This window comes from Schistocerca nitens, chromosome 1 (genome assembly GCF_023898315.1).
Source record: "Schistocerca nitens isolate TAMUIC-IGC-003100 chromosome 1, iqSchNite1.1, whole genome shotgun sequence".
Classification (NCBI taxonomy): Eukaryota; Metazoa; Arthropoda; class Insecta; order Orthoptera; family Acrididae; genus Schistocerca; species Schistocerca nitens.
Genome location: NC_064614.1, coordinates 280,118,403 through 280,145,974, shown reverse-complemented (window position 1 = coordinate 280,145,974; position 27,572 = coordinate 280,118,403). Strand labels below are relative to the sequence as shown.

At 40.6% G+C, this 27,572-nt stretch overlaps 1 protein-coding gene across 1 annotated transcript in view; it reads right to left on the bottom strand.

Moving 5' to 3' along the window:
• Nucleotides 1-27,572, bottom strand: part of LOC126248151 (ras-related C3 botulinum toxin substrate 1) — a 124,861-nt gene that overhangs the window by 50,700 nt on the left and 46,589 nt on the right. The window contains exon 5 of the mRNA XM_049948891.1: nucleotides 18,578-18,738. Within this exon, the coding sequence (XP_049804848.1) occupies nucleotides 18,578-18,738 (161 nt within the window). The remainder of the gene's footprint in view (nucleotides 1-18,577; nucleotides 18,739-27,572) is intronic.

The window sequence follows — 27,572 nt, the reverse complement described above, 5'->3', positions numbered from 1 at the left end:
TTTTGACTCCAGAATTTCTTTGTTGCAATATAGTCCACACCAGTTTATTTGTTGCTTTCATTTCTGTGAGATGTCTATGCAGCATCTCGCCTCCTCTCACTATTCATTACATTTACTTGCGACGGACATTGGAAATACAGTCTTACCATATAACTCATAGTCTATAACCAATGTATAGTATCACAATTGTTAAGTCTACAGAAGGAGAATAGACAAATCAATGACTGGATGGAAAGTTGATAATTCTGCGAGGAAAAAAATGGGGCACAAGGTAGATTCAAACATGTATCTCCCGCTTTACAGTCAAACACCACAACCACACAACCACGATGCCATCATTCTCGGAGCCTGCTCAATGTTTCAGATCTTGAGCTTGGACCGTTCACTCTTTCTATTTTGCGTCTATTTTACAGTTCAGTACACCTTCTTCCTGCTTTCATGCTTGATCCATGGTTAGTTTTTGATGCCATCTACTGGGCCATTCTACCACTAAATATGAGGGGAGTGGGGGGCGACGGGGAGTTCCTCTTGTAAGTTACCAAACATTTTCTGGACAGCAATTTATGTACTAGCAATATATGTGAACATTTGTCTTGCTTTCTGTGTGATAACACTTTAACTACATCCTTTCCTTAGTCATTGTTTTGTGATGCCTCTAACTCATGTCAGATACACATGAATCAAAGTGTAACACCTATATAGTCAAGTAACTAATTGTCAAAGCAATGGAAGCAGGAATGCAGCAAGCTTATTACCTAACTAATTGTAACGTGTAGTGACTGCCATTTCAGCTGCACAGCAGAAGGTAATATCTGATATGGAACTTTCAATAGAATTAATGTAATTATCGCAAGAACAAACTCTGTGTCCATTTGGTGCTAAAGAGTCATGTGCTTCATATATTATACTGAGCAGATGGACCAGTGTTTCCTTCCAGACATTAGGAGTTTTTGGTTCCATTCTCTGCTTGATCTGGACAAAAATGTAGAATGTGTAGCAGGGCAGGTGTTCCTAGTCACAAGTCTGTGTACAGCGTATGCTTGCTCACATAGCAGGACGAAGTAAGTAGAGCTTCATCAGAGTTGTTGCCCATAAGAAGCACCAATGCCCCCAAACTATCCTTACACAGGTAGTCAGTGCTAAAGTAAGTGTGTCACCACTAACATCATTCAAACCAGGTGGACAATCAGGGTGTATACATGGACAAGGAAAAAAAAAATTCTGGATTTTTCCCGGACTTCCTGGTTAAAAATACACTTTCTTCCGGGCAAAAGTACACTTTTTCCATGTTAAGTGACAGTATACTCTTCCCCGGCACTGTAAAACTCATCAATCCTTTGAATGCTTATAGTTTCATATACCGGTGTAGAATTTACCAGCACTTTAGTTAACGAAACTCAGGAGGGAAAAACACGTTTTGAAAGACCTTTGATGTGCAGCAACATGTACGCTGCATATTTTCGTATTACGAAGGTATAAATTTGAGTTCCACCAAACACTGCATGTTACTTTCCGAAACATTGAAATCAAGATTGTGATGTGTTTTTGTAAGACAGTCATAGCTCATGTCATGTGATCTCGCCAGCTGATGGCAGCATAGGTCACGTGATGTAGTGATCCAATAGCAAGATCACTCTTAAGTAGCGCGAACACACAAGTAAGAAAAGTTAATGGTTTAAATTAATATACATAGCATTCACATATAATATTGGTCTCTAAGATTAATAAGCTGGAAGAGAAGCTAAGCTTCCACATATAATGTTGATCTTTCTTGCGCGTCCTACACTTTTAAGATACATCACACAAATGTTCCAGCAACATTTTTAATAACGACATAAATGTCTGATCTTCTGGGCTCGAAATTCTTCTACTTGGTCGTCCTCAAAGAGTTGATTTTTAAATCAGAGTCAAACGCTTTGTGATTTAAGAAATTCATCATACATTCTCGTACATAGTTCATCTTGCGCAAAAGGAAATCTGCATTGAATGTAACGCTTTTCAAACCACCATTCGCAATATTTTCCCGCGACCTGTTAGAAATAGGTTTGTTTCAGCAGTTCCAAAAGAGCGCCAGATAACAGGCGTCACCGCACTTGCGCAGCTACGATGACACAGGAAGACCATATGTTTCTACATGTAAAACATTAAAAGATCTTACATATGTCATAAAAGAAACAAGATATCAGACGATACTTCAAGAGTGTTGGAATTTCGTGAACCATATTAAAATGCATAATTCGGCTTAAAATGCACATTCGTATGTAAATTTTCTTGGAGTACCAGTACTGTATTATCTCGTGTTCGGTTCTTTATTATTGCATAATGTCATACGTGCACTTGAAATGCAGCGAACAGTTGAAACTAGTCAATTGTGTGAAATTAAACACTTTGTTTCAAATACATTGACTGCCTCAGCAGAAAAGATTAATTTTAAGCCAAATCTCTTTAGCAAACCAGCAAAAATAACTTCATTGTTCTGTAAGGTGATTAATGCTTGACTGTCAGAAAGGTGGAAATAAAATTTGAAACTAATAACATATTTTAGCCTTCCGTAATTATGCGAACGTATTTTAATTCATCTGATAGCTCCTGGCCACAAAAATCCGTTTCTTATCATTTAAATATTTATGAAATCTGGTAGAAGATTTCATTAAAAAACTATACTTGTTTTTACAAAATTTTAAAATATAAAGTAACTGGTTAGATTGCATTATTTTCAAAAGGTGGGCGATAAGTACCTCCTTCCCCCTCGGCACTGTGAGGGTTAATACAGGTAATAACTCTCCATTTTTCCCACATTACTTCCACTTGCGTACAACACTCAAATTTAATCTTTTATATGTAAGTTCCTTAACTCTGTGGTTATATGGTGCACACAAGGCACAGGATGTCTATTTCTTCACAGTTCTTTAAATTTTCCACACAGAGAAGCAGCTCTTCTATCTTATTACTCAATCCTCCAATATTCTGAAGAAATAAGCTAACATCACTTTGCCGTGCACTCTTAAGCATTCTCTTCTGTTATTTTAACTTCTAACATAACAGGATGCCTAACTCCTGATTCTAATCTTTAAAAACTAACCCCCTGACACCAGTTATCATCACAGGGCTCTTGTTTTGTGTGGCAGTGGCCCCCTGTACATTTTCTGCAAAAAGCTCAGCCAACCTGTGTTTCCCTCTCTTATTCAGGTGTAGGCCATGTCTAGTACATCCCCATTTTCCGACTGTAGCAACAGACACTGCACTCATATGAGATTTCATTTCAGTCAGCAGCAACCTTCTCAACTCCGTGTTCACACAGATTGCAGCAGTGTTAACCCAGGGCTGGTTATGACTCTGTAGGATCTTGTAGTGTAACAGAATTTAAGTGGCAGTTACACCAGATTTCTTACCACCTCAGTGGGTGCAGGTGAGAAGATACGAAAATGGTACGATAGCTATTAAATTATTGAATTCCAAAATTGTTTTCTTATTTAAATGTATTGTGTTGATAATTTTTGTAGAGTCTAAGACATAAAACCCAGCCACCTGGGAGCCGCTGCAGAGATTAATTTGGAGTCATTCACTTAAGGTGGCCAATATAACCAGCAGCCCCTCAGAATTTTAAGTCTGGCCATATGCATGAACTGACAACACTGCAGGATGTAGAACTGTATGGAGGAAATGCTGTCATTCTTTGCTAACCACTACAAGCTGTATCTGCTCATGGTCTTCTGGTAAACATCGCGCAAGATAGATATGAGGTCGCATGTTTGAGAGCCCCCGATGCCTTTTTTTAACACACCAATAATAGCAAAAACTTCAAGAAGCAATTCCACTAAACAGTTTGTGGCTGCATCATGAAGAGGAAAGTTTACATTCAAGAGCTCCCTCTCCCTACAGCGGGCACTGGCTACCAGCTGAATGCCTTCTGCCAGGTGCCATCCAACCAGCCTAATGCAGCATGGTGCTTCGAATGTATTATCAACTGTCATTTTCTTATTTGCAGTTCTAGTATTTATCTTGCAGTCAAATGTGGGATTGTGGAAAGAAGAAACTTATAAATGTTGTTCAAGAATTGCAAAATAGTCAAAGTGGAAAAAGGCCTAACATCTGAGACACACTATTCGCTATGGGTCTAATAAAAGGGTTAAGGCAATAGAGGCAGCTTGGAACCTTTATATTGTGTGTGGGGTGAGTGCTTTTGGGGAAAAAGCACATCAGAAAGTGGTTTTCTTCTTTCAAGAAATATTGTTCTGGCATGAATGATTTTTCCCCATTCAGGAAGCCTCGCTAACAGAATTACGTGGTGAACTGTGAACATTTAAATGTCTTGCTACATTTGCATTCAATAGGTAAGGTTCAGGAGTCTGGAGTAGGAGTACTGGATGCTCTAACTTAAAAAGCAACAAGAGTCAAAGGAATGACTATTGCTACATTTTTCCTTGAACATCAGTTCGCTCACCAAAAATTCCAAAGTAATATTGTTACTTGTGAGGTGTTAAGATACCTTTATGTTAACTTCTCAACAAGAAATTAATCTCCGAGCCCTAACAAAAGAAACATACTTGAGCAAAAGGTAGTCTCAACACAACATTTTCCATCTGGTGGCTCAAAAAGGAGTCCTCTGTAAAAACATAACGTATCTGTAACATGAACAAGCCTATATCATCAGGAATTAGCAAGGTATTACTCACACTTACTTTTTGTCCCATGTTGCTACTGAATAGTACAGAAACGTGGCAGTTAGTAAATAAAATAAAGTTTTCTTGTTAATTTTAGATCTGGCTGCCTGTAGCTCTGTCACAAAACCGATACAAATAAGGTCATCAGCGGAACCGGAAACATGAACCAGAGCAGCCTTTCCTTCACAGGTGTGTTAGAGAAGAGCTATAGCATTACTCTCTCCCTTATTGCCCCAGTTGTGGCTATGACAGCTAAATCACGATGTAAAAGATGTGGAACTAGAAAGTAATTGGTAACCTTATTTCACGTCTTATGAAACAAACACTCAGGTTATTCAACGGAAGTAATACGAATAGATCAAGTGAATTTAGCATGATAATTCAGTGCCATCCAGGAAGTAACTCGTTGTTTACAGACTTGCCAAACATATCCCAGCACTGTTGCCAAATTCAGTTATACTACCAGCATGAAGAATACCACCAGACACGTTCCTTGAGTCAGTTGTGATGTGACTACAGATTCTGTCTCCAGCACATAGCTGCTGAGGGCTGAAATACCAAAAATGTACGCCACTGAACCTTAGTCGCATTTCTGTAAATAGGTTTAGGGAGCAGAGCACAGTTATTAAATACTCAGATGCATCAACTGCAAACTAATCATCATACATCAAAAACTGTCACAATTGTTTACGTTTTTCTACCTCGAGCATACTGAAAACTATAATCCGTTCATCATAAGAATAAACTTGATGAAAACAAACACAAACGCGATGATTGGTCAGAAGCCGTAGGACACATGCACTGGTGTTGTTACACTCTTGGAAGTAGGTCCTACTTAAGTATTAGATATCTAATTACTAAGTTACATTAAATGAAACTTTAAGATATTTAAGTGTATTAAATGCCATCAAAGTTTTCTTAATCACGCTTTAGCTATGTAGTTTTTATTTCAAGAATCGTGTACAGTCACAGCCTCTGCAGCATTGTGCTCTGATTGTCGTGCTGTTGATGTGCACTATGAAAATGGCTGAGGCTGCTTTCTGTAACGTAGTGAAACACGTGGGTGGATCATGGTCAAAAAGTGCCGAGAAATAGGCTGTTCTTAATGTTTTTCATAAATTTATGGAGATAATCAGCTTTGAAGTTTTCCCAGCCTTGTATACTATGCAGTTGACAATCCTTTACATGTTGAACATGTAGTGCAGTCAGTAGCGTAATGGAATGTGAACCTACCGTTATTCGTGCATATATATATATATATATATATATATATATATATATATATATATATATTTTCTTGTTCACTTTTAAATACCTGCATCTAGCAATTGTAAAACTCATCATTTTTTATGAATAGTGCACCTCTCCTTGTTTCTAATTACATATTGGAAGTGAAATTCCTGTTCCCATTTCGAATACAAATTCTTAATTACCGGTGTTTTATGAAGCATTGTTCATAAAAGTTGATTAAATTAAGAAAACATAACAATTTAATTTTTTACATCAAAAATGAAAACCCAAATCATCTTTATTTGGACAATGTCCATCATTTTATATCACAGAAATGTAACAATATCAGAGAAGGAAAGTTGCTACTCACCATACAGCACAGATGCTGAGTAGTGATAGGCACAACAAAAAGAATCACATAATTATAGCTTTCGGCCATTATGGCCTTTGTCAGCAGTAGACACACATACATACACGCACATACACACACACACATGCAAACTTGCACACAAGTCTGCAGTCTCAGAGAACTGAAATCACACTGCGAGCAGCAGCACCAGTGCATGATGGGAGTGGCGACTGGGTGGGGGGTAAGGACGAGGCTGGGGCGGGGAGGGGGAGGGTTAGTATGGTTGGAGTGGCGGACAGTGAAGTGTTGCAGTTTAGACAGAGGGCAGGAGAGAAGGTGTGGAGGGGGGAGGGGTTTCATCTGGTCCTACCCAAACCAACAAACCACCTTCCTCGATGTCTATCTCCACCTCAGAGATGACTACATCAGTACCTCCGCCCATATCAAACCTACTAACCACCAGCAATATTCTCCACTTCGACAGCCGCCACCCATTCCATACCAAGAAGTCCCTTCTGTGCAGCTGGCCACCCATGGTCGTCGCATCTGCTGTGACGAGCAGACCCTCTCAAAATATACTGAGGGTCTCACTGAAGCCTTCACTGACCGTAATTAACCTCCCATCCTTGTACAAAAACAAATCTCCTGTGCCTATCTTTCCAGTCTCCCCACCACCACCCAAAAGTCCCAATGTCCAGCCACAGAGTAGCATTCCTCTTGTTACTCAGTACCATCCGGGACTGGAGCAACTGAATTACATTCTCCGCCAGGGTTTTGATTACCTCTCATCATACCCTGAAATGAGAAATGTCCTGCCCACTATCCTTCCCACCCTCCTACCGTGGTATTCCGCCGTGCACCGAACCTACACTCATCCATCCTTACACAACCCCTGCTCCCAATCCCTTACCTCATGGCTCATAATAGACCTAGATGAAAGACCTGTCCCATACATCCTCCTACCACCAGCTACTCCAGTCTGGTCACTAACATCACCCATCCCATCATAGGCAGGGCTACCTGTTGAAACCACTGATTTACAAGCTAAGCTGCAACCACTCTGCTGCATTCTACGTAGGCATGACAACCAACAAGCTGTCTGTCTGCATGAATGGCAACCAACAAACTGTGGACAAAAAACAAGTGGACCACCCTGTTGCTGAACACACTGCCAAACATGATATCCTTCATCTCAATGATTGCTTCACAGCCTGTGCCATATGGATCCTTCCCACCAACACCAGCTTTTCTGAATTGTGCAGGTGGGAACTTTCCCTGCAATACATCCTACGTTCCTGCAACCCTCCTGGCCTCAAGCTTCATTAGTCACTGTCCTCATCCATCCAGCCCCCTCCCTGTTCCCATTCCAGCACTACACAGCCGTCATTTCATGGCCACACCCAGTATTTTAATTTCCTTTAATTTCTCTCCTTTCCGCTACTTACCCCCTCACCCTCTGCACCTTCTCTCCTGCCCTCCGTCAAAACTACAACATTTCACTATCTGTCACTCTCACCATACTATCCCTCCCCCTCCCTGCCCCAGCCTCCTCCTTACCCCCACCCAATCGCCACTCCCATCATGCACTGGTGCTGCTGCTCGCAGTGTGGTTTCAGTTCTCTGAGACTGCAGACATGTATGCAAGTTGTGTGTGTGTGTGTGTGTGTGTGTGTGTGTGTGTGTGTCTACTGCTGACAAAGGCCTTAATGGCCAAAAGCTATAATTGTATGCATCTTTTTGTTGTGCCTATTGCGACTCATCATCTCTGCTATGTAGAGGTAGATAAGTATCGTAGAAACATGAAAAGCAATCATTTTCACAGCACCAAGCACATCATACAAATGCCGCATTTACATTTGCTACTGTACCATTACAATATGAACCGAACAGAAGTGATCCGGAACCAAGCTGCGGGATTTGGCCCGAGAACTAACAAGACTGTTAAGCGGCCAGACATACTGGAACTAATGCACGCAGCTTTTTCACTCGTCACTGCCGAATGCTGGCGGGATATAGAACGGCTCGTCATAAAAGAAGAAGAGAAAATGCTGCGCCTGGTTGGCTTAATGGATTCTGTTGCTGATAGGCTCATTATCAATGTAGCAAGTGATACTTTAAGAACTGAAATGTATTTCTCGGATTCATATAAGGAAAGAGCTAAGAGATTACCAGATCCCTGACTGTAAGTAATACCTTCAGGGGCTGCAATATTTAACTATATGGTGCAATCCTTCAATACTCTCTTACATTACACACAGCTTGTGCAGAAAAATTACCCTATGGTTAAGTCAGGAATTTCATCATTCTTGTTTTTAATTACAATAATACGTTAGCTAAAAAACAACTAAGTGTTGCGGTTTTTCTCTACTCGTCTAAGGAGCGTATTGTGGGAGATTTGCAGCGTATTACTTCATTCTTCCTAAAAATTAGATGACATTTGAAGCTGTATTGCTCCTGTGCTGGTCTCTTTTTACATGTGAACTGCAGCTGGCCACGTCACTGCAGGCTAGCTTTACCAGTTGACCACCAGTGTTGCCCAAGTTAACTGCGCCGGTAAAGCTGTTGCCCCATATTATCACTAAGTCAATTTGTAAGTAACGCACAGTGCAAAATGTACCATTATTATCGTACTTGACAGTACTCAAGACAGCTGGGCTGCAGTCTCATGTGAAACGGAAATCCAATGGCGTTCCAGCAAACGTGGAAGAATACATAGTGCAATGTTTACATCGGGTTTATTCTTATGATGAACGGATTATAGATAGTTCATCACCACATGTGATTCACATTTCTGGAGCACCTCCAGTGTTTACACTGTCAATCTTATAAGTACGCAATACATGTTTTTACAAAATTTTAGTATTGGAGAATATTTTTATAAGACTGCTACTATTGGCACTATCCCTAAAACAAAGAGTTGAAGAGACAACAGCGAAGCATTGATTGCAAAATGTTAACATCCACAGGGACACTTCATACACTACAAAAAACTAAGTTCCAATGACGAAAGGCTACTGTGCAGGAAACCGCTTACAATACTATGTACACATTTCTGTTACTAGGCTTAGGGAGTACAGCATAATTATTAACAATAATGATATCAAGAACAGTCACAATTATTTGTGTTTTTCAGTCTTCGGTGTACTGAAAACTAAAAAACTCATCATCAGGCATGATTCACATTTCTGGAGCATCTCCAGTGTTTATATTGCTGAAGTTATAAGTAGACAAAGCATCTTTTTTATAATTATAGTATTAGAAAATATTTTTTGAAGATTGCTATCACTGGCACAATCCCTAAAAGAGAGGACTGAAGAGAGAACACAACAACACAACATTGCAAAATGTTAACACCCACAGGATACTTCACTTCATAAGCTACGAAGAACCAAGTCCCAGTCAAGAAAGGCTAATGTGCAGGAAACCATATGCAGTGACAGAAAATGTGGACTCAAAAAGCTATTGAAACTTAAACCTGTCACAGCTAGCGAGGCATCCAGAATGTTCACATTGTCTCATTGCTGTAGTTGAGGCAAAGGTAGAAAGAAGCAGGTTTCTCGCTATGCAAATGACAGAGGCATTGGAATTTACTTGTAAAATAATCTTCTTGCAGTTGAAAACACCTTTTTCCAACTCACTGTCACCTATTTATACATGGATTGTTTGGAATATTTACACATAAATATCTAGCGAACGTAGTAGGACAACGCAGTTCCAGTCCTGGAAGTCCATCGACTGTCACTCACAAGGGAAATTCCCCATTGCACCCCCCTTAGATTTAGTGGCAAGATGGCCCAGTGGACAGCCCCTGTCAAAATTGAACATGGATCGAGCATGAAAGCAGGAAGAAGGTGTACTGAACTGTGAAAAAAGAAGCAAAATAGAAACAGTGAACGGTCCAAGCTCAAGATATGCCACATTGAGTGAACATGACTAGCTCTGTCATCATGGTTATGTGGTCACGGCAGTGGGCTGTGAAGGGGGAGATAAGTGTTCAAATCTCTCTCATGCCCCATTCCCCCCCCCCCCTCCCCCACGCACACACACAAAAAATTATGAACTGCCCGTCTGGCCATTAAGGTGTATGTTCATTGTATTCAAATTTGTGTATGTGCCATGATGCAATGTCTGTTTGCAACAGCGAGGTGTAAAGAAGGGACCCCAGACGTACGCACCTCCTATTTGTTCAACATAAGTGCCACATGTTACAACTCTTGCGTCCCATTTTGGAAGTTTTGACTCCAGAATTTCTTTGTTGCAATATAGTCCACACCAGTTTATTTGTTGCTTTCATTTCTGTGAGATGTCTATGCAGCATCTCGCCTCCTCTCACTATTCATTACATTTACTTGCGACGGACATTGGAAATACAGTCTTACCATATAACTCATAGTCTATAACCAATGTATAGTATCACAATTGTTAAGTCTACAGAAGGAGAATAGACAAATCAATGACTGGATGGAAAGTTGATAATTCTGCGAGGAAAAAAATGGGGCACAAGGTAGATTCAAACATGTATCTCCCGCTTTACAGTCAAACACCACAACCACACAACCACGATGCCATCATTCTCGGAGCCTGCTCAATGTTTCAGATCTTGAGCTTGGACCGTTCACTCTTTCTATTTTGCGTCTATTTTACAGTTCAGTACACCTTCTTCCTGCTTTCATGCTTGATCCATGGTTAGTTTTTGATGCCATCTACTGGGCCATTCTACCACTAAATATGAGGGGAGTGGGGGGCGACGGGGAGTTCCTCTTGTAAGTTACCAAACATTTTCTGGACAGCAATTTATGTACTAGCAATATATGTGAACATTTGTCTTGCTTTCTGTGTGATAACACTTTAACTACATCCTTTCCTTAGTCATTGTTTTGTGATGCCTCTAACTCATGTCAGATACACATGAATCAAAGTGTAACACCTATATAGTCAAGTAACTAATTGTCAAAGCAATGGAAGCAGGAATGCAGCAAGCTTATTACCTAACTAATTGTAACGTGTAGTGACTGCCATTTCAGCTGCACAGCAGAAGGTAATATCTGATATGGAACTTTCAATAGAATTAATGTAATTATCGCAAGAACAAACTCTGTGTCCATTTGGTGCTAAAGAGTCATGTGCTTCATATATTATACTGAGCAGATGGACCAGTGTTTCCTTCCAGACATTAGGAGTTTTTGGTTCCATTCTCTGCTTGATCTGGACAAAAATGTAGAATGTGTAGCAGGGCAGGTGTTCCTAGTCACAAGTCTGTGTACAGCGTATGCTTGCTCACATAGCAGGACGAAGTAAGTAGAGCTTCATCAGAGTTGTTGCCCATAAGAAGCACCAATGCCCCCAAACTATCCTTACACAGGTAGTCAGTGCTAAAGTAAGTGTGTCACCACTAACATCATTCAAACCAGGTGGACAATCAGGGTGTATACATGGACAAGGAAAAAAAAAATTCTGGATTTTTCCCGGACTTCCTGGTTAAAAATACACTTTCTTCCGGGCAAAAGTACACTTTTTCCATGTTAAGTGACAGTATACTCTTCCCCGGCACTGTAAAACTCATCAATCCTTTGAATGCTTATAGTTTCATATACCGGTGTAGAATTTACCAGCACTTTAGTTAACGAAACTCAGGAGGGAAAAACACGTTTTGAAAGACCTTTGATGTGCAGCAACATGTACGCTGCATATTTTCGTATTACGAAGGTATAAATTTGAGTTCCACCAAACACTGCATGTTACTTTCCGAAACATTGAAATCAAGATTGTGATGTGTTTTTGTAAGACAGTCATAGCTCATGTCATGTGATCTCGCCAGCTGATGGCAGCATAGGTCACGTGATGTAGTGATCCAATAGCAAGATCACTCTTAAGTAGCGCGAACACACAAGTAAGAAAAGTTAATGGTTTAAATTAATATACATAGCATTCACATATAATATTGGTCTCTAAGATTAATAAGCTGGAAGAGAAGCTAAGCTTCCACATATAATGTTGATCTTTCTTGCGCGTCTTACACTTTTAAGATACATCACACAAATGTTCCAGCAACATTTTTAATAACGACATAAATGTCTGATCTTCTGGGCTCGAAATTCTTCTACTTGGTCGTCCTCAAAGAGTTGATTTTTAAATCAGAGTCAAACGCTTTGTGATTTAAGAAATTCATCATACATTCTCGTACATAGTTCGTCTTGCGCAAAAGGAAATCTGCATTGAATGTAACGCTTTTCAAACCACCATTCGCAATATTTTCCCGCGACCTGTTAGAAATAGGTTTGTTTCAGCAGTTCCAAAAGAGCGCCAGATAACAGGCGTCACCGCACTTGCGCAGCTACGATGACACAGGAAGACCATATGTTTCTACATGTAAAACATTAAAAGATCTTACATATGTCATAAAAGAAACAAGATATCAGACGATACTTCAAGAGTGTTGGAATTTCGTGAACCATATTAAAATGCATAATTCGGCTTAAAATGCACATTCGTATGTAAATTTTCTTGGAGTACCAGTACTGTATTATCTCGTGTTCGGTTCTTTATTATTGCATAATGTCATACGTGCACTTGAAATGCAGCGAACAGTTGAAACTAGTCAATTGTGTGAAATTAAACACTTTGTTTCAAATAAATTGACTGCCTCAGCAGAAAAGATTAATTTTAAGCCAAATCTCTTTAGCAAACCAGCAAAAATAACTTCATTGTTCTGTAAGGTGATTAATGCTTGACTGTCAGAAAGGTGGAAATAAAATTTGAAACTAATAACATATTTTAGCCTTCCGTAATTATGCGAACGTATTTTAATTCATCTGATAGCTCCTGGCCACAAAAATCCGTTTCTTATCATTTAAAGTGAGAGCAATAAATGAAGAGGAAACAACAAAATTAATGAACGTAAACACAGGTCACATGGAGACTACCCACCTCAACTCAGACTGCTCTGCGCATCAGCTCCAGATTTACTATATTTCCGAACCGGGGCAATATTAAGTAGTGGCACCCAGCCACACTACTGTAACCAGAAGTGGGAGAAGGTACTGCTCATACGCGACTTAACTGCGCATGCTCAGGAGCCTGCCCGCAACAGGTCAAATGAATCTAATTTAAACAGTTGTCACATCATGATCATTGGAGGCAATTTGTTGTTATAAAGCATTACATAGTCTTCATAAAGCCTTTGACACACTTGGCTGTAGGTAGACGCTTGTATGAGCACTGTTTTGTTGTTGTATACAGCGCATTTCCTTTGCAAATTAAGTTTTTTATTTTTTTTTTCTGCAGTATTATTCTGCAGTAGCGGGATACAGTAATATCCTTTGTCAGAGTATTGATTATTACCAGTCAAAATCACAAAAATTTAATTGAAAACTAAAACAATGAAAGATTCCCGGAATTCTAGACAATTCTCGGGTTTTTCCTGGTTTTCTCCCGGATGAAAAAATTCCCGGTTTTTCCCGGGATCTCCCAGTTGTCCCGGGTCATATACACCCTGACAGTGTAACACCACCACATTCACTGAGCACTCATGTCATTCTAATCATACATTATCACTTACTTGTTATTACTGCAATTTAACTGCTACTGATGCTTTAGCAAGAAATGCAAAAAGTGCCTTATGAATGACAACTTCTATTTGCTTTACGCATAAGACTGAGTTCAAAAATAACAATAACAAGTTAACAAAACGGAGTAAAGGGAAGAGCCTCGTTATGTTGAAACAGGACGTACCAGATGAAAAAATGGCAGTGTGGAACCCCGTGTTTCCAGTGAGACAGAAAACCAATGTCTGTTCGACAGCATAGTGCCAATCCAATTCTCAATTGCCATCACATGGGATAGATTTCTCGGTTTTCTGGAAGTGCAAGAACTTTGAGAAGTAGACTAAACAACAACAAAACTTTTATGCCAAAGAGTTCTATAAAGCAATGCTTGACTGTCTATCAAATGGCTTTTGCATAATGACTGACTGGTGCAGAGCCATATTTTCTGACTGGAAAACATTTTCTGTCATTACCAATGACCCATTTCAGGTGAGATATCAATAGATTGGTTGTGTATAGTATCGTAAACGCAATTAATTTGTTTATCTCTTAATTTATGGACTAGCTCTATTTCTTTGTTTTCATTCCCTCTTGCATTCCACGTAGCAATTTTCATCTAGCTGTCGTACATAATCCTTGACTTGCCTACGTTGTCTCCAAGAAATGATGACATTAGGAATGAACTAGATAATTTTAATATTAATTAAAAGATTGAACTAAATAAAACATTATGGAAACATCGCCAACAAAGAATGAGTGCAGAGAGATTCCCACATAAGCCCAGACAAGAAGGAGGGACACAGGAAGATACAGAATAAGATCGCACTGAAAAGTGAAGACTGAACACATAGAAGTGCCCACACCTTGAACTGCAGAAGAACAAGACGGTAGTAAATGCAAATGCTTTAGATAAAACTGGCTTTATGTTATTGTAGTGCAGAGCACATCTATAAAATGTGTTTACCTTGTTTAAGTTACATCTGTTTTGTTTTGCATTCATCAAATAAATGAATTTGTGAGCCGTTTTTTGAGGGTTTTGCTCCATGACAGTCAAGACACCGCCAAACAAATGCCCACTAATAACTAGTATTGTCACAAAAAACAATTATATGTAAAATGCTATCCAGAAAATATTTGGTGACTGAGTGATAGTCGCCAGACTTCCAGGACTGGAGCTGCATTATCCTACTATGTTCGCTAGATAGTTATGTGTAACTTTGATGAAATATTCCAAACAATCCATGTGTAAATAGATGGCAGTGAGTTGGAAAAAGGTGTTTTCAACTGCAAGAAGATTATTTTACAAGTAAATTCCAATGCCTCTGTCATTTACATAGCGGGAAACCTGCTTCTTTCTACCTTTGCCTCAACTACAGCAAGACAATGTGAACATTCTTGATGCCTCACTAGCTGTGACTGGTTTAAGTTTCAATGGCTTTTTGAGTCCACTTTTTCTGTCACTACATATGGTTTCCCACCAGTAGCCTTTCTTGACTGGAACTTGGTTCTTCGTAGCTTATGAAGTGAAGTGGCCTGTGGATGTTAACATTTTGCAATGTTGTGTTGTCTCTTCATTCCTCTCTTTTTGGGATTGTGCTAATGATAGCAATCTTCGAAAAATATTTTCTAATACTATAATTATGAAAAAGATGTTTTGTTTACTTACAACTTCGACAATATAAACACTGGAGATGCTTCAGAAATATGAATCATGTCATGAGTTTTTTAGTTTTCAGTACACTGAAGACAGAAAAACACAAATAATTGTCACTGTTCTTGATGTATGATGTTTAATTTGCAGTTTGTGTATACGAGTATTATTAATAATTACACTGTACTTCCTTAGCCTAGAAAGAGAGATGCGAGTAAGACTCTGTACATACAACTGGCGTCTTTGAGACAGAATCTATAGACACTTCGCAGGTGACTCAAGGAACAGATCTGCTGGTATTCTTCGTGTAGGTAGTACAACAATCTTGCCAACAATGCTGGATATGTTTGACAACTCTGTTACTTCCTGCATGGCACAGAATTATCATGCCACATGGAAATTGCAAGTAATCTCCTCTCTAACATTGTGATCAGGGTGTATACGCAGAAAAGAAAAAAAATTCCCGGATTTCCTGGTTAAAATTACACTTTCTCCCGGGTGAAAATACACTTTTTCCATGTTAAGTGACAGTATACTTTTCCTCGGAACTGTAAAACTTATCAATCCTTTGAATGGTTATGGTTTCATACACCGGTGTATAACTTGAGGACCTTTAGAAAACCAAACTCAGTAAAAAAACACGTTTTGGAAAGATCTTTGATGTGCAGCAACATGTACGCTGCATATTTTCGTATTACGAAAGTGTAAATTTAAATTCCACCAAACGCCGCATGTTACTTTCCGAAGCATTGAAATCAAGATTGCAATGCGTTTTTGTAGCGAGTCAAAGCTTGTAACGTGATATCGCCAGCCGATGACAGCGGATCTTCTAGCGTAGGATACGTGATGTAGTCAGCCAATAGCAATATTACTGTCAAGTAGAGCGTACACACAAATAGGAAAAGTTAATGGTTTAAATTAACATACACTGCGTTACTACAAGAAAAGAAAAGCTTTCACATACAATATTGGCCTCGAAGATTAATAAGCTGCAAGAGAAGCTAAGTTTTCACATATAATGTTTTTTTGCGCATGCTACACTTTAAGGTACATCACACAAATGTGTCAGTAAAATTTTTAATAAAGACATAAATGTCTGATATTCTGAGGTTGAAATTTTTCTAAATGTACATCCTCAAAGACTAGATTTTTAAATGAGAGTCAAACGCTCTCTGATTTAAGAAATTCATCGCACATTCTCGCACATAATTCATCTTGCATAAAAGGAAATTTACTTTGAAAGTAACTCTTTTCAAACAACCATTCGCAATATTTTCCCATGACCTGTTAGAAATATGCTCGTTTCAGCAGTTTCCAGAGAGTGCCAGAAACAGGCATCAACGCGCTTGCACAGCTACGATGACGCAGGAAGCCCGTATGTTCGTAGGTGTAAAACATTAAAAGATCTTACACTATGTCATAAAAGAAACAAGACATCAGAGGATACTCGAAGAACATCGTAATTTCGTGAACCATACTAAAATGCGTAATTCGGCTTAAAGTGCTCATTCATATGTCCAGATTCGGATGTAAATTTTCTTGAGTACCGGTACTGTATTATCTCATGTTTGGTTCTTTATTATGGCATAATGTCATACGTGCTAGAGAATGAAAACATGCACTTTTGAAATGCAGCGAACAGTTGAAACTAGGCCATAGTATGGAATCAAACACGTCGTTTCAAATAAATTGACTGCCTCAGCGGAAAATATTAATAAAAGCCAAATTTCTTTAGCAAACCGACAAAAATAACTTCATTGTTCTGCAAGGCGATTAATGATTAACTGTCAGAAAGGTGGAAATAAAACCTGAAATTAATAACATATTTTAGCCTTCCGTAATTATGGGAACGCGTTTTAATTCATTTGATAGCTCAAGGTCATAGATATCTGTTTTGTTTTCATTTAATGTGAGAGCAATAAATGAAGAGGAAACAGCAAAATAACTAAACGTAAACACGGGTCACACGGAGACTCCCCTCTACAACACAGACTGCTCTGTGGATCAGCCCCGGATCTCCGATATTTCCGAACCGGGGCAATACTAGATAGTGGCCCCCAACCACATGTCTGTAGCCAGAAGCGGGAGAAGGTACTTCTCATACGGGACTAAACTGCACATGCACAAGAGCCCGGCCGCAACTGCTCAAACGAATCTAACAGTTGTGACATCACGCTCATCGGAGGCAATTTGTTGTTAGAAAGCATTGCATAGTCTTACCAAAGCTTTGGACACACTTTGCAGTTGGCAAACGCTTGTATGAGCACTTTGTTTTATTGTTGTATATGGCGTATTTCCTTTGAGACTTAAGTTTTATTATCGTCTTTTTTCTCTCATTCATGTTTTGTTGCTGCAGTATTATTCTGCAGAAGCAGGATACAGTAATATCCTTTGTTACAGTATTGGTTCTTACCCGTCAAAATCGCAACAATTTAACTGAAAACTAAAACAATGAAAAATTCCCGGAATTCCGAAAAGTTCCCAGGTTTATCCCGGTTTCCTCCTGGACAAAAAAATTTCCGGGTTTTTCCCGGATCTCCCGGGTCGTATACACCCTGTGTGATTTAAGTAGTTTTAAATGAAAAAGTATGCAAGTTAAGAAGATTTTGAAAACCACCTTTCTGGTAGTTTATATGCACTACAATGAAAAATTTCTCTTCCAAACACAGAACAACTTCTGTTTCTTGTCCCTTTGTCCTGCACTGGTGCAATGTCACATGGTTTTTAACGAATTTGGGATAGGTAGTTTACGGCGTGGACAGAGGCCCTTCCTGTCCGCACTCCACTACTCTCTACGATAGAATCTGTGTACCCTAACTGTCTACGTCCAGTGTTAATCATGTGAAAGTGAATGAAAGTTTTAGAAATCTTTGTGGATTGTGTAACTGACTTGGGTAGTAGACCAGTGGGAAACTGCCTGAAAACCACTTCTGGAATGGTCTACACGCCAACCTTTGTCATAAATCTGCTGGTCGGATTCAATTAACGGCTGGTGCACCTCCCCGTCCCAGGAGTGGTGCTTTAATACGCACAGCTACCTGGTTGGGTCTTCAAAACACAGAACAGCCTCGAACAATTTTGTAAAGATACTCTTTAACATCACAGAGTATACATGCATAAATAAAGACAAAATCAATACCTGTTTGAGTCCACGCTGTGTTAGAGCTGAGCATTCCATGTATTTTACTGCTCTGATCTTATTTGCTAATTTCTGTCCCTGTTCCCTCTTAATAGGTGACAGGCCTTGCTCTGCAAGAGCTGTCAGAGTTTCACGATCATCACGGAGATCAATTTTGGTTCCTGCAATGATTAAAAACTTTTAACTACAACTCTACAAGTAATCTTAAAATAATCTTTAGAACACTCATGTACTTTCCTATCACTGAAACTTCACACAACACTGGTCACATAATTACATCTTCCTGTTTGTACTTGGAATAAAAATTATTTGCAGCACACACTGCAGCTAGATGAGATGGTAGAGACTCAAACAAACATTTATGGATATCCCATGTCCTGTGATGTTTGCTATGTTTCCCAAAGATGTTGAAGACAATGTGGAGAAGGATCTATTCAGTGAACATGACAATCAAGGTGGTACCACAGCTTTTAGTTTGGTTAAGAACCAGGTAATTCAGGGACCAGAGGAGTATGTAAAGGTGTGGAACATGGTCTTCCAGCTTTTTGTGGTCATCTTTAGTCATGGGGCAAGGTGTATTATTTTTCTAACAGATCCCTCTCCTAAGGGAAGATGGTGTACAGCTCTCGAGACTGACTGGTAACCAAATCAGAAAAGAGGAGTAGTTCTCCCATAGAGACAAACATTTTCCAGCCCTAACTCTTTCCAAACCATATTATGTTCTTTCATAAACAGTAACAGCATAGTCTGTAAAGTTTTAACAATATGGAGCTTTTCTTTCCATTGAAGCCCTATTATTAGCTGGATGCAAATAGCTTCTCTCTTCATCAAACCATCATCTGCTGCAAAACACACTGAACTGTTGTGATAGACGGGTACTGCTATCTCCTGATTTATAGAGACAGATTTCCAGTGTAGCATTTCTGATGATTTCTCTGCAGAATCAAAGTCAACAGAAATGCCTAATATCAAGGGCAAAAAAATGGTTCAAATGGCTCTGAGCACTATGGGACTCAACTTCTGAGGTCATTAGTCCCCTAGAACTTAGAACTAGTTAAACCTAACTAACCTACGGACATCACAAACATCCATGCCTGAGGCAGGATTCGAACCTGCGACCGTAGCGGTCTTGCGGTTCCAGACTGCAGCGCCTTTAACCGCACGGCCACTTCGGCCGGCTTATCAATGGCACATGGAGCTCTACAGTTTCCACAAATGTTTCTTAAATTAGTGCTCTTGGTCCAATTATATGTTTTCATCACAAAATCACATTAACAGTACACCAACTTAAATGTTTTCTTTACTAATGACAGCTGTGAGAAAAATGAATACTGTGTCCTGAATGTTTATTTTAAATCCCATAAGCACCTTTCAGTCTTCTAGGTTGGCTTAACAAGTTTATTACAGAATTACAGTTAAGATACATTTTTTGCATAATAAAAAGAATATCATTTTTTTTATAAATTCTGTAGGCATATTATATTCTCTACTGCCTGGCCGTTTCTCCAGTGGTGAGCATCCAGAAGCAGCAGCACCCCAGCTGTCTCCTTTTTCACTCTTAAAACTTCAATTTCCACTAACGTTGCAGACACCATTCCCCCCCCCCCCCCCCCCCCCCAACATGCACACAGTGACACATTGTTACAGCCTTGCAATAATTTAAATAACTACATTTGAATATTTGCATGAACACAGCCTTACTTGCTGATATAATGATACATTTAAATAAAAATTCTAAACAAAATGGAGATATCAGGTTAGCAAGTACCTTTTGCAGAACAAACAAGTCATATAGAGGCTAAGGTATACTTCTGGATAGTGATATAAATTATGAAACCGGAAATTGTTTTAATTATTTAAATAATGTGTGTGTTGAGAGCTGTTCTGTAGAAACAATGCACTCACCAGTAAATGTTACAGTAATCTTAACACACAGAACTATTCTGACCTTTGTTTCAAAAGAAGCTAGGAGATCTTTGGAGAGGGAAAAACAAAAATAACCTAATAGCTGCTGATTTTAATATTGATATCAGATTTAACAGAAGCCATACTTCAAGATTCTGACCTGGTAAAGAAACAGTTTCAAACTGAATTTCTTCAAACCTACCAGAGGCAACAGCCAACCAGCAACTTGTATGCCAATGTTTTAACAAATTACGTGTATGAAGATGTGTGTAAATTTTGTATAGATTCAGGTATTTAAGATCACTGTGATTTTTCATTGAGTTTCTACAGACAGACGGAAACATTTCAAGTGTGAAAACCCACATGAGAAGGAGCTTAACAAAGAAAACTTCTTAATAGTTAGTAATATGTTAAAAGTGGAAAAAAATGGCATTTTGATCATTGTAACTCAAGTGACAAAAACTCTGAAAAAATCCTAAATAGTTTTCTTGGTTTCATTAATGAAACATTTCCACCTAGAATATGCAGCAACAAAGTCAGAAATAAATTAAAGTGGATCACCTACGGCAGAAAAATTTCCAGTGTACAGAAAAGGCAGCTGCACAGTGAATTAAAATATAATAAAGATACTGATTTCATTGAGCATGTTGCGCTCAATAAAATTATATTGAAATGAGTTGCCAAGGCAGCAAAACAATTTGCAAATAAGTGGCTAACTATAAAGCATCAAAATAAATCATTAAAACTGAGTTAGGTGTTAAAGGCTGTAACCAATACATTTCAAAAATTATGATGTAAATGTAACAGTTACTGAGAGGGGGGGGGGGGGGGGCACTTGAGTCTCATTTCAAGTAGTTACCCTAGTTGGCAGTGGCTTCAATCTACCCTTGATACTGTATGTTGGTGAAAAAATAATTGTTCAAAGTCAGAAGTGGGCATAAAATGTCATCTGAAATCATTCTGAATGCGTTCTCAAAAAATTATTTTGAACAATTAGTTCAGGAGCCCACTCGAAGTGTAAATGGTTGCAAAAATATACTTGACTTCTAAACAACAAATAATCCTGAGCAAGTAGGGAGCATCATGATGGATACAGGGATCAGTGACCAAAATGTTGCTGTAGTGAGACTGAATGCCATAACATCCAAACCCGCCAAAAATAAAAGCACAATATATCTATTCAGAAAAGTAGATAAAAACTTGCTTGCGGCCTTCCCTAGAGATAAGTCTCCACATCTTCCAATCTGACTGTGTAAGCACAGACCAGATGTGGTTTCTATTCAAAGAAATAGTATTGACAGCTATTGAGAGAGACACCAAAAAATTGGAAATGATTTAGACACAATATTCGTATGGTGAGAAAAGTGGAATTGACTAAATAAGGAAAAGTCACATGGTCTTCCACATGAATACTAAAATGACTCCATTACATTTTGGTCACATGATAAATCACAAAAATTTAAAGGTTTGAAGTTTCAACAAAATACTTATGGATTAAAATTATGAATAACTTACGTTGGAATGATCACTTAGACAACGTCCTGGAGAAGGCAAAGCAAAGACTATGATTTATTGGCAGAATACTGAGGAAATGTGACAGATCTACTAAACTGCCTATACCACACTTGTATATCTTCTGCTGGAGTATTGCTGTGCAATGTGAGATCCGCATCAGATAGGATGGACAGAAGACATCACATAAGTTCAAAGAAAGGCAGCTCATTTTGTACTACTGTGAAACGAGTGACAGTGCCCTGGATATGATACATGAATTGGGGTGGTAATCATTAAAATAAATGGGTGTTCTTTGTAGCGAGATCTTCTCATACAATTTCAGTCACTAACTTTCTCTTCAGAGAGTGAAAATATTTTGTTGGCACCCATCTACATAGAGAGGAATGAGCATCATAACAAAATATGAGAAATCTGAGTTCACATAGAAAGAGTTACTGTTCATTTTTTCTGTGCACTATTCAAGAGTGGAACAGTACAGAATTAGCTTGAATGTTGTTTGATGAACCCTCTGCCAGGCACTTGGATGTAGATTAGAACAGCAAAGTAAACCTCTTTGGCCTTCAAGAAAACTCTGGACAGCTTACAAAAGTTTTAAAAGTTTCTATGAAGCAGGTAAAGAATGCAATCCTAGCATTAAAACACTAAAACTCTGAAGGTTGAAGCAGTACACAACAAAATGACAAACTCGCTAGCTAAAACAATAAATCAATGCTTTGAAGAGGACTGCTTCCCAGAGGTACTGCAATATGCCCAAGTCAAACCACTTTTCAAAAAGAGATAAAGAGGGGTCAGGGAAATTATCATCCTCTCTCAATTCTCCCAGTTACATCTAAAAATCTGAAAAGTTGGTGCTGCCCAAATCCAAACCTTAATGCACAATATTCTGCATTTTACTCAGGGGAGAAACAACACAGAAGCAGTCAATAGTTTCACTGAGAAAATAAGCACATTGTTAGTCAAGAGCAATAAGGTGGTAGGAATTTTCTATGACCTCAAAAAGGTGTTTGGTTCTGTAATCTTTGCTTATTTACTTGAAAAGTATGGCACTATGGGTAGTGCCCTAAAATGGCTTAAACCCAACTCATCAAACAAAAAACAAAGAGTTCACATATTTCTTAAATGTGGCAAATTATTATTCCGACTGGAGAAAAATTATCGCAGGGTATTCCACAAGGCTCCATACTAGGACCAGTCCTGTTTTTCTTCCATGTTAATGACTTATCATTAAATATCAACTCCCTAGACACTCCTGTGTTACCTGAAAGTCAGGACTTGGAAATATACATTAAGTATGGTACTGGTTTTCAGGGTAGCTCAACAAACACAGTGCGTGTGTGTATATATATATATATATATATATATATATATATATATATATATATATATATATATACTCCTGGAAATGGAAAAAATAACACATTGACACCGGTGTGTCAGACCCACCATACTTGCTCCGGACACTGCGAGAGGGCTGTACAAGCAATGATCACACGCACGGCACAGCGGACACACCAGGAACCGCGGTGTTGGCCGTCGAATGGCGCTAGCTGCGCAGCATTTGTGCACCGCCGCCGTCAGTGTCAGCCAGTTTGCCGTGGCATACGGAGCTCCATCGCAGTCTTTAACACTGGTAGCATGCCGCGACAGCGTGGACGTGAACCGTATGTGCAGTTGACAGACTTTGAGCGAGGACGTATAGTGGGCATGCGGGAGGCCGGGTGGACGTACCGCTGAATTGCTCAACACGTGGGGCGTGAGGTCTCCACAGTACATCGATGTTGTCGCCAGTGGTCGGCGGAAGGTGCACGTGCCCGTCGACCTGGGACCGGACCGCAGCGACGCACGGATGCACGCCAAGACCGTAGGATCCTACGCAGTGCCGTAGGGGACCGCACCGCCACTTCCCAGCAAATTAGGGACACTGTTGCTCCTGGGGTATCGGCGAGGACCATTCGCAACTGTCTCCATGAAGCTGGGCTACGGTCCCGCACACCGTTAGGCCGTCTTCCGCTCACGCCCCAACATCGTGCAGCCCGCCTCCAGTGGTGTCGCGACAGGCGTGAATGGAGGGACGAATGGAGACGTGTCGTCTTCAGCGATGAGAGTCGCTTCTGCCTTGGTGCCAATGATGGTCATATGCGTGTTTGGCGCCGTGCAGGTGAGCGCCACAATCAGGACTGCATACGACCGAGGCACACAGGGCCAACACCCGGCATGGTGTGGGGAGCGATCTCCTACACTGGCCGTACACCACTGGTGATCGTCGAGGGGACACTGAATAGTGCACGGTACATCCAAACCGTCATCGAACCCATCGTTCTACCATTCCTAGACCGGCAAGGGAACTTGCTGTTCCAACAGGACAATGCACGTCCGCATGTATCCCGTGCCACCCAACGTGCTCTAGAAGGTGTAAGTCAACTACCCTGGCCAGCAAGATCTCCGGATCTGTCCCCCATTGAGCATGTTTGGGACTGGATGAAGCGTCGTCTCACGCGGTCTGCACGTCCAGCACGAACGCTGGTCCAACTGAGGCACCAGGTGGAAATGGCATGGCAAGCCGTTCCACAGGACTACATCCAGCATCTCTACGATCGTCTCCATGGGAGAATAGCAGCCTGCATAGCTGCGAAAAGTGGATATACACTGTACTAGTGCCGACAATGTGCATGCTCTGTTGCCTGTGTCTATGTGCCTGTGGTTCTGTCAGTGTGATCATGTGATGTATATGACCCCAGGAATGTGTCAATAAAGTTTCCCCTTCCTGGGACAATGAATTCACGGTGTTCTTATTTCAATTTCCAGGAGTGTATATTAATGGGGGAAACATTCCACGTGGGAAACATATATCTAAAAACAAAGATGATGTGACTTACCAAACGAAAGCGCTGGCACGTCGATAGACAAACAAACAAACACAAACATACACACAAAATTCAAGCTTTCGCAACAAACTGTTGCCTCATCAGAAAAGAGGGAAGGAGAGGGAAAGACGAAAGGATGTGGGTTTTAAGGGAGAGGGTAAGGAGTCATTCCAATCCCGGGAGCGGAAAGACTTACCTTAGGGGGAAAAAAGGACGGGTATACACTCGCGCACACACACACATATCCATCCACACATATACAGACACAAGCAGACATATTTAAAGACAAAGAGTTTGGGCAGAGATGTCAGTCGAGGCAGAAGTGCAGAGGCAAAGATGTTGTTGAATGACAGGTGAGGTATGAGTGGCGGCAACTTGAAATTAGCGGAGATTGAGGCCTGGTGGATAACGAGAAGAGAGGATATATTGAAGAGCCAGTTCCCATCTCCGGAGTTCGGATAGGTTGGTGTTAGTGGGAAGTATCCAGATAACCCGGACGGTGTAACACTGCGCCAAGATGTGCTGGCCGTGCACCAAGGCATGTTTAGCCACAGGGTGATCCTCATTACCAACAAACACTGTCTGCCTGTGTCCATTCATGCGAATGGACAGTTTGTTGCTGGTCATTCCCACATAGAATGCATCACAGTGTAGTTCAGTTGGTAAATCACGTGGGTGCTTTCACATGTGGCTCTGCCTTTGATCATGTACACCTTCCGGGTTACAGGACTGGAGTAGGTGGTGGTGGTGGGAGGGTGCATGGGACAGGTTTTACACCGGTTACAAGGGTTACAAGGGTAGGAGCCAGAGGGTAGGGAAGGTGGTTTGGGGATTTCATAGGGATGAACTAAGAGGTTACGAAGGTTAGGTGGACGGCGGAAAGACACTCTTGGTGGAGTGGGGAGGATATCATGAAGGATGGATCTCATTTCGGGGCAGGATTTGAGGAAGTCGTATTCCTGCTGGAGAGCCACATTCAGAGTCTGATCCAGACAGACAGATTTATTGATGACATCTTCATGATCTGGACTCACAGTGAAGAAGAACTCCAGAATTTCCTCTCCAACCTCAACTCCTTTGGTTCCATCAGATTCACCTGGTCCTACTCCAAATCCCATGCCACTTTCCTTGACGTTGACCTCCATCTGTCCAATGGCCAGCTTCACACGTCCGTCCACATCAAACCCACCAACAAGCAACAGTACCTGCATTATGACAGCTGCCACCCATTCTACATCAAACGGTCCCTTCCCTACAGCCTAGGTCTTCGTGGCAAACGAATCTGCTCCAGTCCGGAATCCCTGAACCATTACACCAACAACCTGACAACAGCTTTCTCATCTCGCAACTACTCTCCCGACCTGGTACAGAAGCAAATAACCAGAGCCACTTCCTCATCCCCTCGAACCCAGAATCCCCCACAGAAGAACCACAAAAGTGCCCCACTTGTGACAGGATACTTTCCGGGACTGGACCAGACTCTGAATGTGGCTCTCCAGCAGGGATACGACTTCCTCAAATCCTGCCCTGAAATGAGATCCATCCTTCATGAAATCCTCCCCACTCCACCAAGAGTGTCTTTCCGCCATCCACCTAACCTTCGTAACCTCTTAGTTCATCCCTATGAAATCCCCAAACCACCTTCCCTACCCTCTGGCTCCTATCCTTGTAACCGCCCCCGGTGTAAAACCTGTCCCATGCACCCTCCCACCACCACCTACTCCAGTCCTGTAACCCGGAAGGTGTACACGATCAAAGGCAGAGCCACATTTGAAAGCACCCACGTGATTTACCAACTGACCTGCCTACACTGTGACGCTTTCTATGTGGGAATGACCAGCAACAAACTGTCCATTCGCATGAATGGACACAGGCAGACAGTGTTTGTTGGTAATGAGGATCATCCTGTGGCTAAACATGCCTTGGTGCACGGCCAGCACATCTTGGCACAGTGTTACACCGTCCGGGTTATCTGGATACTTCCCACTAACACCAACCTATCCGAACTCCGGAGATGGGAACTTGCCCTTCAATATATCCTCTCTTCCCGTTATCCACCAGGCCTCAATCTCCGCTAATTTCAAGTTGCCGCCACTCATACCTCACCTGCCATTCAACAACATCTTTGCCTCTGCACTTCCGCCTCGACTGACATCTCTGCCCAAACTCTTTGTCTTTAAATATGTCTGCTTGTGTCTGTATATGTGTGGATGGATATGTGTGTGTGTGCGCGCGCGAGTTTATACCTGTCCTTTTTTCCCCCTAAGGTAAGTCTTTCCGCTCCCGGGATTGGAATGACTCCTTACCCTCTCCCTAAAACCCACATCCTTTCTTCTTTCCCTCTCCTTCCCTCTTTCCTGACGAAGCAACCGGGGGTTGCGAAAGCTCGAAATTCTGTGTGTGTGTTTGTGTGTTTTTTATTGTGCCTATCTACTAGCGCTTTCCCGTTTGGTAAGTCATGGAATCTCTGTTTTTAATATATTTTTCCCATGTGGAATGTTTCTTTCTATTGTGATCAGTACCCTCAGTGCCTTAGAAACTTGGTTTCAACTAGAAGGGTTGAATTTCAACACACATAATTCAATTCAAAATCAAACAGTGAAACTGTGAGCAGATTAAGATTATTCATAACAATCAAGATACATAAGAAGATGACCGAGTCAAATTCTTAGGATTAAATGTGGATGAAAATTACAGCTGGCAGGCACACA